General features: G+C 40.3%; 1 protein-coding gene across 1 annotated transcript in view; it reads right to left on the minus strand.

The window, feature by feature from the left end:
* Window positions 1-5,784: 5,784 nt before the first annotated feature.
* LOC122068679 (ABC transporter C family member 3-like) overlaps window positions 5,785-15,803 on the minus strand; it is a 24,610-nt gene continuing 14,591 nt past the window's right edge. The window contains exons 5-10 of the mRNA XM_042632558.1: window positions 7,986-8,280; window positions 7,664-7,872; window positions 7,203-7,508; window positions 6,677-6,740; window positions 6,189-6,428; window positions 5,785-6,067 (exon numbers count right to left, since the gene is read on the minus strand). Of these exons, the coding sequence (XP_042488492.1) occupies window positions 5,952-6,067; window positions 6,189-6,428; window positions 6,677-6,740; window positions 7,203-7,508; window positions 7,664-7,872; window positions 7,986-8,280 (1,230 nt within the window). The 3' untranslated portion in view covers window positions 5,785-5,951. The remainder of the gene's footprint in view (window positions 6,068-6,188; window positions 6,429-6,676; window positions 6,741-7,202; window positions 7,509-7,663; window positions 7,873-7,985; window positions 8,281-15,803) is intronic.

Genomic DNA, 15,803 nt, shown 5'->3' on the forward strand with positions numbered 1-15,803 from the left:
ATAAGCTATTGAATTTGCTTCATGAAAACAATGGTTGATTTTCCACTCCACACGATCCAAAAAGCTCATACAGGCTAACCACCTCTAACGAACTAGCCAAGGGAACCTGTTTTTCAGCATCAAGGTGACCACTGTGACTGAATCACATTCGATCCACAACTTTTGCACACCCAGATTTTTAGCATGCTCAATCCCTGAAATTACAGCCAAGAATTCCACTTCAAATTTGGTATGAATACCAAGGAAATCCCTGAAATTGGCCATAACCTCCACCATCTCATTACGAAAGACTCCACCTACACCAGAACTACTAGGGTTCCCAAGAGAGCACCCATCTGTGTTTAATTTCCACCACCCTCTTGGGGGATGACACACCAGAAAATTTCAAAAAAATCTCTATGGATGCGCTGCACCCTAGAAAAACCAAGCCTCCTGGCACTCATCAGATTTGAAATAGAAAGTGGGGAACCATAATGAACTAGAGTCTGAGAACCTACTTCACCTTTGAGCATAGAAAAGCAGCGCTTCACTGATCTAGAAACACCCTTATATCTTCTAGCATTCCTCTCCAACCAGATGTAATAAGGAATCAGCACAAAAACCTTTTTTTCAAACACCCTGACAAGAGAGCGACCTTCCTTTATTCTTCCACCATGCAATGAGATTTTCCATCCCTAAAAAACCATTCCCCATCATACCAAAGCAATCAAAAAATTTCTGCCACATTTTTCTCGCAAAAATACATTCATAAAATAGATGGTCACAAGATTCCTCTTCATGGTCTCATAAACTACATCTGGAGGGCAAGGACACTCCACGATTCTTTACATTATCATCAGTTGGGATTTTGTTATGAATTAACCTCCAACCAAAAATAGCCTGGTGAGGCTGAATCTTTGATTGCCATACCAACGAACTCCATCCAACTTTAGGAGACTAAACTCTGATTTTTTTCTAAGCAGATTTTATGGAAAACATCCCCGAGGAGGTAGGTCTCCAATGACAAACATCCTGCACATTAGAGATGTAAATAGAGCAAATTTCTTCAAAAATACTGGCAAGTAGGCCCGATTCTACACTTGGCAGAGACCAGCACCTACCAATGATAAAATCAGACACTTTTGCTTCTCTATGGATCAGCCGAAGCCAAGTCCAAGCCCAACCTTTCCACAATGGACATATCCCCCAACCACCGATCAGACCAAAAATTGACCTGCTACTCATCACCCACCATCCACTACTCCTGAGAAGCAACAAAATCCCAAACCTTTTTAATACCTGGCAAAATAGAGGAAGAGATTTGCCCTTTTCTCAGAGACCCATTGGCCTTAAGAAAACGAGCCCGAAAGAAAGCACCCATCGTGGAATCTTCATGCTTAATTTGCCTTGTCAACTTGCATAAACAAGCAAAATTAACATCTCTCATCCTTCTAATGCCCAAACCTCCCTCTCTCTTAGGTTTACAAACATCCACCCATTTAACCACTATTTTTCCCCCAAATCCATATCTCCTGACCAGATGAAATTGGACATCCATCTTTCCACCACCTTAACAGAAACTCAGGCCACCAGTAAATTCTAAAATTGTGAATAGGAACGCTGGAAATGACAGACCTTACCAACTCCACCCTCCCTGCCAGAGATAGCAGTCTACCCTTCCAACCAGCCGGTCTACTCTTAATTTTGTCCAGCAGAGGAAAAAAATATTCTTTTTTCACTCTTCCTTTGAAAAGGTCCACCCCTAAATATTTTGTAGGCAATTTGGTAGAATGGATACCCAGGAAGTCACTTATAAATTGCTTCCCATAGGGAGCAACCTTTCCAAAGAATAGACTACTCTTTTCTAGGATGATTTTTTGACCAAAAAAAGCCTAATATTTAGCCAAAAAAGAGTGCAAATTCTTGACATATTTTGCAGATGCGTTCATGAAAATGAAGATATCATCTGCAAAATGTAAATGAGAAGGAATCAACACACCTCTAGGACCAAGAAGAGACTTCAGTCTCCCCTCGCAAATCATAGACCTCAGCCCTCTGCATAATACCTCCTCGGCCAAAATGAACGAAAGGGGAGAAATTGGATCTCGCTGACGCAGGCCTCTTCCCACTTCAAAGAATCCCACTGGACCACCATTGACTAAAACAGATCCCTAGAAGACATCAGCAGATGGTGAATCCAAGAGATCCATTTAGAAGAGAACCCAAATTTTGCCAGGGTCGCAAATAAAAATTCCCATGATAGGGAATCATAGGCCTTCTTCACATCGAGTTTCAATCCCATACCACCACCTCTCACTGTGGAGTGCATCAGATTTTCTAGTTTAGATGCCAGACTGATATTTGTAGAAATTATTTTCCCCTTCTGAAAAGACCCCTGTTCTTTTGAAATCAATCTAGGCAGCAATCAAATTAGTCTAGACAACATTATCATAGAAATAACCTTACAAAAAAAATTCCCCATACATATGGGACAATATTTGTCCAAATAAGAGGCACCCTCCACCTTTGGAATCAAGGATATGAAGCAGTTATTTATTCCTTTTGGCAGCTTACCATCCACAAAAAAGGATCAAACCGCTTGACAAAAATCGTCCTCCACAACCTCCTAACATCTTCTAAAAAATTTCCCTAGGAATCCATCCAACCCCGGAGAACTGTCAGCATCTAAATCCCAAATAGTAGTTTTGATTTCAGCCCTACTTGAAATTAATTCCAAATAATTTACATCCTCTTCCACAAGCACCCTAGGGATACACTCCAACAGATCCTGATGATCAGATGTCACAGAGACTTCATGGAATTTTTGAAAAAAACTAGAGATGTATTCAACTATACCCTGTTGATTAGAGACCCATGAACCATCCTCTTTTTTAAGGTTGTTATTTGGTTACGAACTTTTCTCATCTTTACAGAGAGATGAAAAAAATTGGTACTACCATCACCTACCTTCATCCATCTCAGCTTGGCTTTTTCAGCCCAGAGCTTCTATTGCATATGAGTCACTGTGACTAAGGCTGTTTTTGCATCGGCCTCCTTATTGAAAAAATCATCAGAAATCCCTGACACCTCAATCATGTCTTGAACATTTTTTAACGCCAACACGGCCTTGTCCATCTTTTCATTTAAATTAGGAAAAAATTCCCTGGCCCAAATCTTTAACCTCTCCTTGACCCGTATCAGCTTCTGAGCAAGTCTAAAAATTGGATGGCCCCCCATATTAACCTTCCAAACTTCCTCCACTACATCCAGAAAATTTTCATGCTCCATCCAAAAATAATGGAACCAAAATGGGCAATTCTTTGGTTTAGGAATGCACTGAGACAAGATCAAAAGGGGAGAGTGATCTGATCTAGAGCTAACAAGCACGCGCTGCCCGATGTTCTTAAAAACATCCAGCCATTTTTCATTACAAAAACTACAGTCTAAAACTAAATCCACACACACCCTCCGCTGGTTATTTGACCAGGTAAACTTCTTCCTGTGCGAAGGAACAGGTAGCAACCTACAAACATCCACCATTGCCTGGAATTCAGTGGCAGAGCTTAAATTAAAAGCCCCTGGGCCTCTCTTTTCATGGGACATCAGAATGGCATTGAAGTCCCCTATAACAGCCCAAGGCACCACCGAATTAACTTGCGATTCTAAGTCCAGCAACAACTAACGCCGCATTACTTTGAAGGAACTAGCATGAATTAGAGACATGCCAACTTTTACACCAGCCCAATCTAACATCATAGAAATATGTTGGTCTGACATACCAACAATCACTGGATAACTAATTCCAAATTTTCAAACTATCCATAGGGTAGGCACTTTATCTAGCCTATCATTATGAATAAAATCAACATTGTACCCCAATTTACTAAAAAATAAAGCAGGGAACCTACTTACATAAACCATGGGTTAAGCCAAATAGAGAATCTCTAGAGCAGACTCCTTTATCATTCTTCGTAAGGCACTTCTCGCCGCAGCCTTTTTTGCACCTCGAATGTTCCAATAAAGAACACGCATGGAGAACTAATCTGAAATTTTATTTTTGTCAGACTTTTTTGCCTGACCTCCCCCCTTCTTCTTTTGCTTTCCTCCCGTAGCCAAACCACCTCCTTCCCTCTCCCTGGTCATAGCTTGCCTATCCACCATGGCTACTTCATGCATCACCGATGCAGTCCCTCTAGAGACATCCACCACCGGAAGAGAAGAGACCACATGATCAGTCCTAGCATCCATGCCTAATCGATGGACACCAGTAGCCCCCACTCGACCATGCCCCGTGCCCGCACCTATCATTGTAGAGCGAGATGGGTACCTAGCCTCTGCGACTATCTCAGCTTCATTGGGTTTAACAGACCTTTGGTGATTCAAATCCTCCACAGGCAATATGGGTCGACCCGGACTCGCATCTGGGTCTTGGGCCATCAACCCATCATCTAAACCCATAACTGACTCCACAGAATCAGCCTCACTAATTGCCCGATTTTGAGAATCCCCTCCAATGCAATCTCCCCACTTTCCTAATTCGTTTGGACTCCCAATAGGAGAATTAAAACAAGTTTGAATTCCTCCCTCATTAAGCGACTCATTATTTGGAAAGTTACTTAAATGAGAAATATTCTGATTGGGCAAATTTAAATTTGGCAAGGTGTTAGGCACACTTGGCACCTCCCTCACCAAGTCAATCCCAAGATGGAGTTCTACCTGCTATTGTGGAATTGCTTTTATATTAATGGTTTTAAATATTTTATTTGTTATTTATTTAATTGTGTAACCTGTGGAATTTAAGTTATGGGCCTGTAATGCTATGTATCACTATAGATGGTCACCACGGATTGCTTCCTATGGATTTATTTATATGTGTACTCTGATTTAATAGACGTTCTCAAGTGGTTGGTTGGCTATTACACTATGTCCATGATCCTAGGTAATGGTAGGCTGACTAGGTTGGAAATCCAGTGCCGCATACCTTAGCCATAATTGGGGTAGAGTGTGACATGATGTACTTAATCCAAAATGCTACAAACTTAACAAGTATGTCCCACCCAAAATTTTAATTGCAAAATAAAAACAAGAAACGGCGACAAAGAAAAGTATCTTCAACGAAAGTGACCAAAACCTTACCTTTTTAGAAGGTTATATAGGTCACTTAATTCCTTTGACATTCTAAACTACCGAAAATTGGGATGATAGAAATTTTTGAAATGAAAACATCAACTAAAAAGTTGAATGTTGTGATGAAGTTTTATCTAATTAAGAAGATATATTTTTTGTGAAGAACATAAACCACACATATTTTAGGTCAGAATAACATCCATCCACTTTAGGAACCAATTTTTAGGCGGGACTGATGAACATGGAAGGAGAATTTTTGAGAAGTAGGGAAAGGATAATTTTGAAGAGTAGGGAAATTAAAAAAATTAATCATAGTAAGATTTGGCAAGAAAAAATTTTGCATAGAAAAGATAATACAATTATTTTTCAAAAAAATTTTGGTAGTAGACAAATTAAGAAGTGTCTAATGTAGTGTCTAGCCAAATTTTCTACTTTAGGAGCTTTATATCAAAAGCTTTTTGATGGGTAGGCTCTAAAGTGTATCTTTAGACTAGCACAATTTTTTTTCCAAATGGAAAGATGATGTCGCAATTTTGACCATATGGATATTGAGAAAATGTTCTAGGGTTGGCCATATGTCAAAATTTTATATCCAAATTCAAGCATTTACCCTCGTGTATTGGAAAATTTGTCCAATATACCACAAGGTAGATATTTGTTACAGCCTAAAGATATCACTGGACTACTAAATCTTCTCCCAAAGTTGTTAGACATGTATAAAGAAAAAGATTACAAGTAGCCTCAATATCTATTCCACTATCTTCTCCCAACAAAATTTGTCAAAATTGTAATGAACCTAAGTTTGATGAAGCCTACCCACATTTGGACATTCAAAACTCATTTATTTAACCTCTTAGAAACTGAGAACTACATCTTCGAGTATACTCCTCAACAAGTTTTGCAAATGATGAGGATTGGTTCTCTAACAATTTGGCTGGGGAGTCATATTCTAGTACAAGGCCTGCTTAAGACAAGAAAAATGTCAACTTGATTAGGAAAGCACCTCAATAAGGTTTATAAAACATATTTCTGAACTCAATTGAACAAATTTAATTGTGGTACACTAATTAATAGCAACTAACCATTATCGAGAAGGAGGACCATATCGGTATCAAGCATTGATGTTATCCTATGTGCAATTGTGATGACAGTGGAGCCTGAGAAGTGTATCCTAAGCGTTTGTTGAATTAGATAGTCGGTCGCAGTATCCACTGATGATGTAGCTTCATCAAGTACTAGCACTTTACTCCTCTTGAGTAGTGCCTGCCCTAAACAGACTAGCTGCCTTTGACCCATGCTCCAATTCTCTCCATTCTCAGTCACTGCAATTGCCACATATATACCCAAAAAAGGCCACCATATGAAAATGACTTAGCTATTTAAGATCATATTTTCATTAACTTTTGATCCCCTACTTTTTTTTATAGAAATGTGTTCGGGGCCTAGGAGGTTGGATTGTGTAGTAGAAGTTAGCCATACCATTAAAAAAATTGGAATTATAATGCTTATATGCAAGGATAAATTGATGCTGGGAAACTTTGGAATAATGTAAATATGAGAAGAAACCAACCTGCAGACTCAAGCTTCCCTTTCTTCTTTCTGACTTCATCACCAAGCTGGATTCTATCTAAAGCCTAAGAAAACAAAAAAGTCCATGTCAACTTACCACCTTGCTTGATTTTTCAAGAAGACATCGAACTGATAATTAAAGATGAGGAAAAGGGAAAGATGAAATGAACAAGCAAGGGGTGCTAAGTGGAAATAAAAAACTGTGCAATAAAAACCTGCACTTCCCATATCACAATTAAAAGAATCTCTTAAGCCAAACTTGGTCCATAGACGATCTAATGCATCTAATGAAATAGCTTCAATATTTTAGAGGACAGAATTATTTAAAAAAAAAAAAAAAAAAATAAAATAAAATAAAATAAAATAAAATAAAAAATAAAAAATAACAAATAAAGTAGATACCACAGGAAAGAAGTTCATAGAGATACATGTCCCTACCAATCAAATGTATGTGCTTGTTTTGTAAGCAAATCATCAATAAAAAGAAGATATATCTACCCCTATCTTTGTCAATGAAAAAAGCACACCTCCCATATCTCTTTATCACTGTATTCTTCGAGTGGGTCAAGATTACTTCTTAGAGTCCCCTCAAACATTGTTGGGTCCTGTGGGATGATGCTCAATCTTGACCGCAACTCATGAAGGTCAATTTTAGAGATATTGATACCATCTATCCAAATCTGACCGATTGTAGGTTCAAGTACACGGAAGAGAGCTTGTACGAGAGTTGATTTACCACTTCCTGTTCGTCCAACGATGCCAATCTTCATTCCTCCTGGGAAAGTGCATGTGATACCTCGCAAGACAAAAGGAAGTTGTGGGGCATATCGGACCTACATACATATTATATAATCAAACCATATAGCTTAGTGGAATTTTATAAGAGCAGAAAGAATTATCGAAAAACATTAGGCGTTAGGGTGTCTACTCTATGAAATGAAGAAATAAGTTAGCAGATAAGAACTTCAAAATCTAGATTAAGGATCACCTGTAGATCAACAATATCAACTTTCCCTTGTGATGGCCAATCATGACCTGGCCTATTTTCTTCTCCTAGCAGGGAGGGTTCACTAGGGATGCAAGTGTACTGTAGTATTCTCTCAACAGATATAATTTTAGTCTGAAGTTGGTTAAGATCCCATACAACACCATATAAACTGAAACCAAGCCCATATGTGACTGCTAAACCTAAAACACCTTCAAGAGAGAAAAGAAAACAAAAATAAATTCAAAATCACTATATCTTGTGTGCAAGGAATCATGATTTCCCTAAAATATTATTTTATGAGATCTCAATTTCAATTTTTTACCAGGATTGAGTGATCCCTTTGGCACTGAGATCAGAAAAAATAAAGAGATAGCATATGTAACGGATGCCAACATATCCATGCGAAAGCATAACCACTCCATTGCACCAGAAAAATGAAATTTTGGCCGAGCATAACCATCTACTAACTTGAGGTTTGTGTCCATAAACCTCTCTTCTTGATTGAAGCACCTAATAGTGGTTGAACCTAAACAAGATTCAGAAAAATGTTGTATAATTGGAGCCTGACATACTCCGAATAGTCGTGATAGTTCTCTTGCTGCAGATATATAGTAATGCTACAAAACAAAGTTTATAAAAATGGAAATTAGGCACAATATAAAAACAAAGTATAACGAATGTCTGGATAATGAGAAAATGATATAGGCTTTGTTTAAGAGAGATTTCTTAATGTGAACTACTTACATTTGGATGATTGATAGTACTTGATCATCATAGATGAAATAATAGGAATGTATTTCATTATATATATATATATATATATATTTAACTCAATTGTTCTCTTTTCATTAGTTACTATTTTATATTTTTACCAGATGCTAATTGAATTATATATATTACTTGTATGTGGATCATATTCCTAAAATTCTATACCTAAATTCTTAGATAAAAATTTTAATAGCATAAATGTAAGTGTATCAAAAAATTTATGGTTTCTGTTTTCTAAAATCTCAACGAATTTGTTTACTCACATTATCAAATTTCAAATTCAATTTATAATTGCATGTGTCCATATCATAAAATATTTTTTCTAAATACAATTTTTTCTTATAATGGACTGGATAGTATGATTTATTCAGTTGCACCAAAAGTGCATTTTTTTTCCCTCTAGAATATCATATTTTATTTAAAAAAAACAGAAGAAAAAAAAAATCTATCACTTAACAATAGAAGGGATGCCGCCTTCGGTATTGCCATCAGCAAGGGCCCACCTACTCTATCTGCAAAATTTAAATCTCAGGTCTTGACAAGGCATCAAAATTGATTTCCTCTAATACATAACTTGGAAAGCCATGCACTGAGCTTGTTACTCCTGTTTTCACCATATCCTTTGCAAGATAATCCAATATTGGATTCACTCCTCTATAGCAATGAGAAATCTTCCAATCAATTGATTTAAGCAAATTTTACAACTACATCCAATCCATTTTCACCAAAAGTGCATGAATGTGTAGTTTAGTTCAAAAAAATGTGGTGTAATGCAACCTTGGTACGTAGGCTAAGTGTAATGCTTTTCCATACTTAGTATAAGGCCAAGCTCATGCACATCACTTTGGACAGAAAGAGGGTTGTGAAGGAAAGAAGCAAAGAGATAAGAGAAGCGGGAAAAATATATTGAAAGTAAGGAAGAAAAATATTTTTCCATTGAAAACTATAAACTAATTATAATGTGGCACCAGGTCTCCACCTAGATAGGCTACTCTTAACTACCCAAATATTAGCCACATAGCAGTTCCATTGGGCTAAATTTTTTCAATATGTTTGTCCATATCACCTTGGGACTCAAATTTGAGCCCTAATTTATTGAGAGTTCAACTTATGTAACTTTAGAAAACCTTAGCTCATCCGTTGAAAATAAATAGATAGAAGTCCAAACATTGTGGGATATACAATAGAGATTAGGTCAAAAACTTAGCTAACTAATTCAGAACGGGGTACAACTATTCCATAGTTGGTTTGACTAATGAAACTCTCTGCAAAACTTGAAATTATTGGACCACTATGATAAGGCTCTTATTTTATTTTATTTTCTACAAGATCAACTTTATTGAAACTCTCTAAGCGTATGATTAGTTTTATTAATGAAGCCTTCAACATCAGTTTGTTCGATCAGAGTTGGTCAAGTGAGAAAAGCTCTGAGGCTGTGCGAGATTCCTCGGTGGTTGGCATCACCCTCCATGGTGATCGACCACTGGATAGGGGGAAACAGAGAAGAATAACGGATTTTTGGGGTCCTGCTACCGGTACGGTGGCTCCATCATTACCTGAGACTGTTCCGGCCCACCCCCCTGCAGGCAGAAAATAATTAGGACGGTCCTTCTTTGGCGGAGAAGGAGGCTCAACCTGCAGAGGCGGCACTAAATGGGCAAGGAGGGAAGAAACAGCCCTATGCGACTGTCGCGAAGAGAACATTGCCTAACATTGAGGAGTTACCTGATCCAATCCATGCTGAATCCCTTACGAAGATAATCATACCGCAGGAAGCTTATGAAGAGAAATTGAAAACCTTCTCTTATGCTCTGAGTGGGAGGGTGAATTTCCGTTTTGTCTCGATGGACGATGTAAGGTATGATGCGATGAATGTTTGGAACCTGAAGGGTAAGGTCAGTCTAGCCCCCTTAGGAAAAGGATTCATCCTTTTCAGATTTGAGATGGAAGGAGATATGGCCTCGATGTGGAAGCGTGGGCTGGTCAGGGTCAAAGGCAAAGTCATTAGATTCCAGCGGTGGTGCCCGGAATTCATCATACACGAAGATCATATTCAGACCAAACTGGTCTGGATTCGATACCCTGAATTACTTATGGAATACTGGCACGAGAAGATCCTTCTTTCTATGGCAAAGGCATCAGGACGCCCAGTGGAGGTTGATCACAGGACCTTAAATGGAACTGTGGGAAGCTATGCTAGGGTTCTTGTAGAAATTGCAAAAAGAAGTTCCAGAGTGGAGGAAATTCAGGTTGAAAGGCGGCAGCCGGGCAAGGACGTTTTCTTCTGGTTCAAACAGAAAGCAACGTACGAAGACATATGCTCTTTCTGCAAAAAATTGGGCCACTACGATGATCAATGCCGAGATAAGAAGAAAAAGGAGCAATCAGATGAAGCAAGGCAGCGGAGGACAACTTCCCGCCTAATGGAAACGTTCAACCGCTGGTGGCTAGAGGTGGTGCGGCTGTTGGGGAGAGATTTCGTGAGGAGACTCCCCAATTGGAAGGAGATCCCAAATCCCCTCTTTCTAAGGAATCTTCCTTAGTTAGAGGATCCCCTCTACGCTGATTGGTCAACAGAGTCAACAAAATAATAAGAGTCCTAATTTGAATTGCAGTAGTTAAGGGGAATTGGAGATTCGCCTCCCCATTCCGAACGTTAATGAACATAATGCTCTCCACCCGGTTATGGTTGACAACCCACTGGGCAGTGGATATGGGTCGGGTTCTGACCCAGAGGAATCAGAATACTACTCCTCAGAGAAGGAGTTGTTGGCTTCTGCGCAGGGCAGTGAAGGTGCAAGGGAGGGTCGAGATGGCATCGACTTGGCTGCTACTGAGGTTGAGTTTGCGCCCCCTCATCGTACTTTTCAGCCTTCTCAATGCAAAGTGTTTTATAATGGGGGTCGTGGCGGGCGATCTCAAGCTCGGGGTGGAAGAAGTGGGCGAGGCAAAGGGTGGGTGGCCTCGGAACATGTGATATCAGAAATTGCCCCTACTAGTTTTGAAGTAAAAGAGTCACGGTGCAGCACCTTGAAGTCGCTGATCTTGATAATGCTATCCTTAGAGCTGAAGGTGATGCGAGAAGAAAAGGAAAAACTATTGCAGCAATGGGGCAGGTCCTGATACCTGACCATCAGGCTGCCCAAAAAAAGTGAGTCCATGAAGGTTCTCTTCTAGAAGATAAGAGGCATCAAGGAGGCGATTGGAAAGCACGCCCTAAGAGAGCTTATAAAGGAGAAGGATCCAGACCTTCTCTGTATTTCTGAACTCATGGTGGCAGTGAGTGATTTTCCCAACTTATTCTTCAATCAATTAGGGTTTTTCAATAATTTAATTTCAAATAATAGAACTGGTAGAATTTCCAACTTACGGATTTTGTGGAAAAGAAGTTTGGCCTGCCTAGTGATTATTTCTGAATCTCCTCAACATATAACTATTTCTTTGGTTTGGGATCTTTGCAATCTTCAAGTTTCCTTCATCCATGCAAGTTGTTTCAGAGCAGAGAGACGTGCCCTGTGGCTGGACCTGTCTGCAGACTCCCCCCCAATCCCACCCCGTGGGCTATTATTGGTGACTTTAATACCACCCTTCACTCGCACGAAAAGAGGGGTCCTGGGAGATTCAGTTTGGGGTCGGCGGTGGAATACAATGCAACGGTGGATTCCTACTACATGACCCAGATTCCTTTGATTGGAAGGAAATTCACTTGGAGCAATAATCGGAAGAGTGGAAATGTCTCTGAAGTGCTTGACAGATGCTTCTATAATGAGCAATAGTTGGCTAGATTTCAGGACTTTTCTTAGCTGGGGCTGCCGAGGGTTGCCTCTGATCATGCCCTCATGTTGATGGTCTCCCAAGTAAGCCAATGCCCTCCCAACAACCCTTTTTGGTTTCATAAATTTTGGATGGACCATGAAGAATTCAATAAGGGTGGTGTTTGACTCCTGGGCTGTCTGGATTTCTGGTTCTCCTATATTTGTTCTTACAAGTAAGTTGAAGCATTTGAAAGGGGTCTTAAAGACCTGGGGGAGATCCTCATTTCCTCACCTGGATAAAGCTATTGAGGAGGTGCAGAAGAACTTGGATCTGGTGCATGATAAGATTGAGAGAAACGGAATGACGGATTAGCTCTTTGCCCTGGAAGCTGATGCGAAGATGGCGGTGGTTAAGGCCCTTGAAAACCATGAAAAAATATGGGTGGAAAAGGCTAGGATCAAATGGCTAAAATTTGGCGATCATAACTCCAAATTTTTTCACCTGTCAGCCAAGATGAGAAGGAATAAAAATCAGATCAGATGTTTAAAGAAGCTTGATGGGACTCTGGTGGAAGGGAAAAATCAGCTGGGGGAGTTTATAGTTGACTTCTATGAAAGCTTTCACAAGGTGACACCTTCAGTGGTCCACACTGAGTTATTGGATAATATTCCGAGGGTGCTTCACCAAGCTGACTGCTTTAGGCTGGACTCTATTCCTGGGAACGATGAAATTAGAAGAGCAGTTTGGGAGCTTGACCCAGATAGTTTGCCTGGTCCTGACAATTTTTTAGGTGCTTTCTTTTGCCGATGTTGCCTATTGTGGAAAGGGGTGTATAATACTGCCCGAAAATTTTTTAGTACCAATTCTATGCCAAATGGGCTGAACAACAACCTGTTAGTTCTGATTCCCAAGGTGGAAGGGGCTAGCTCTCTTAACAAATTTCGGCTCCTTTGCATGAGCAACTTCCAAAGTGATGGCTTTGCAGTTGGAAACCCTCCTCCCTAGACTGATATCAGAAGAGCAGAGTGTCTTTCAGAAAGGAAGGATGATCCACGACAACATTAGTGTGGCTTCTAAGCTAGCAAACTTAATGTTCTCGGCTACGAGAGGTGGAGGCCTAGGTCTTAAAATAGACATAAGAAAGGCGTATGATACACCCTTATGGAGCTTCCTTTTCCAAGTCCTGAGTAGATTTGGGTTTTCGGATAAGTGGATCAACTGGTTGCACCAACTCCTGATTTCAACAAAATCTCGGTTCTAGTGAATGGAAGTCCTTAGGGATTCTTTGGAGTGGAATGGGGTCTGAGGCAAGGAGATCTTATTTCTCCCATGTTGTTTATTATTACGGAAGAGGTGCTCTTCCGGGGTTTGTCAAATCTGCTCCAACGCAAGGATCTCTAGGCGATCCATGGCCCCAAGGGTGTGTCTACACCAGGGCATATGTTGTTCACTAATGACATTTTCATTTTCACCAGTGCTTCCATGAGGTATGTTCGCAATTTGAAAGCATTTTATTGAAGTATTAGGAATATTCTGGCCAGTGTATTAGTTGCGAGAAAAGCAAGCTCTTCCTGTGTAAGATTGCTCCAGCTCGAAAGCAGTTAATTCCCAACACCCTTGGGATGCAAATTTGCAGCTTCCCTACTCGCTACTTAGGAGTTGAAATTTTTAAAGGGAGAATAAAGCAAGAGGCTTTACTCCCTGTTCTGGACAAGGTAAAGGAGCATCTGGCGGGCTGGAAAGGCAAACTTTTATCTATGGCAAGGAGAACTTAGCCCCTCAAATCATTATTGCAGTTATACCGAACCATAGCTTTGCTATTTATTGGTGGCCTTCGGCCTTTCTGGCAACTATGGAGAGGTGGTTGAGAAACGTCATCTGGACGGGGGAGTTGAAGACGGGTAAAAAAATAACTTTAAAATGGGAGTATACGTGTAAACCTAAGGAGGAAGGGGGGTTGGGTATCAGAAGATTAAGGGATACCAATAAGGCTATGCTATGCAGGTTAGCATGGAAGATAATGCATGATAAATCTAAGGCAAGTTTATTTCTTAAGGCTCGCTTGGTTAAGAAGGATGGAACTTTAAGAAGAGGTGGCAGCTCTTCTTCTATTGCTCTGGGTATCAAGAAGGTTTGGGACTTTATGGATGACAATGAAAGGTGGATTATCGGGAATGGTAATCTCACAAATTTTTGGAAAGACAAGTGGCGGGGACCCAAGTCCGTGCTAGAGGAGATTCAGTTGATGAATACTCATGACCTTTGTTTCAATGCTAAGGTCTGTGACTTTATTCAAGATGGTGCATGGTCCTTCATTGAGGCGCGATCGGTGGAGCTTAGGAGGATTTTTTATCTTATGCAGAGGGTGAAAATTTGCCTAGGTGGAGCAGAAGATATATGATGCTAGTCTCGGTTGCCGTTTGGAGTTTTCTCTACAGGCTCGGCTTGGGAGGGTATCAGAAGGATTGGTAATATAGTGCCTTGGTGGAATCTGATTTGGAGGAAGGACCTTCCGCCCAGATACTCTACCATGGGGTGGAGGTTAGTGCATGGAAGACTTCCTACTGATGAGTAGGTTAGTCAGAAGGGGATCCAGCTCGCTTCTAGGTGTATTCTCTGCAAGAAGGATGAAGATAGCGCTGACCACATTTTCCTAAGATGCCTCTTTGTGAAGGCACTGTGGGAAAGGTTTGTGGAATGCTTTGACTTGAAGTGGCAGGCCCACCAATCGATTGATAGTTTTATAATGTGGTGCAAGAGTAAGGCCAGAATCCTAAACCTCAGAACTCCTTGGATGTTGGGATTTTCGATTATAGCAGTGAATATTTGGTGGGAACCTAATAGGAGATATCATTCAAATGACTATAGAAATGCCCAATATATTTTTGAATATTGTCGTCAGGAGCTGAGCCTGTGTGTTGGTAAATTGAAGGGGGAGGTGAGATCCCCAAGAGACATAATTTGCTGTAGAAGTCTGGGCCTGGATGTGGAGACGTCAAGAGTCCAACCTCCTTTGGAAGTGTACTGGTGCAAGCCCTAGGAGAACTAGATAAAAGTCAATGTGGATGGCAGTTCGTTGGGTAATCCAGGAAGGGCTGGCACAGGTGGGGTTGTTCATGACAATACTGGGTAGGTCAGGAACTCTTTTAGCTTGCTCTTCAGCATCAGGAGGATCTATGAGGCAGATTTTGAGGTGATAATGGAAGGTATTCTAATGGCCAGAGAAATGGGTGCTAAAGGCCTTTGGATAGAATCAAATTCGGCAGCTGCAGTAGCAGCAGTCCAGAGTAAACACATTCCGTGGTTCATTCTTCAACTATGGCAGTTTGTCCTTTCTTTCTTGGATTCTATTTCTTGGAAGATCTTGCACTGCTTCTGCGAAGCTAACCCTGTTGCGGACTTCCTAACAAAGAAGGCTTCCAGATCAGGGATGTCTGAATCCTCAGTCACATTTCCAAGGCACATTATAGAGTGTTTGGAGAATGATGTTTTGGGCCGGCATAGTTAGAGATTCGGTTAGTGTGAGGCTAGCCTCTTCTACTGATTTTCATGTCGAAGGTGGAAGTGGTTAGTTGCTCTAGCAACTTCTGCTATACCCTGTTTTTTTTTTTTTTTT

This window comes from Macadamia integrifolia, unplaced genomic scaffold, assembly GCF_013358625.1.
Source record: "Macadamia integrifolia cultivar HAES 741 unplaced genomic scaffold, SCU_Mint_v3 scaffold451, whole genome shotgun sequence".
Classification (NCBI taxonomy): Eukaryota; Viridiplantae; Streptophyta; class Magnoliopsida; order Proteales; family Proteaceae; genus Macadamia; species Macadamia integrifolia.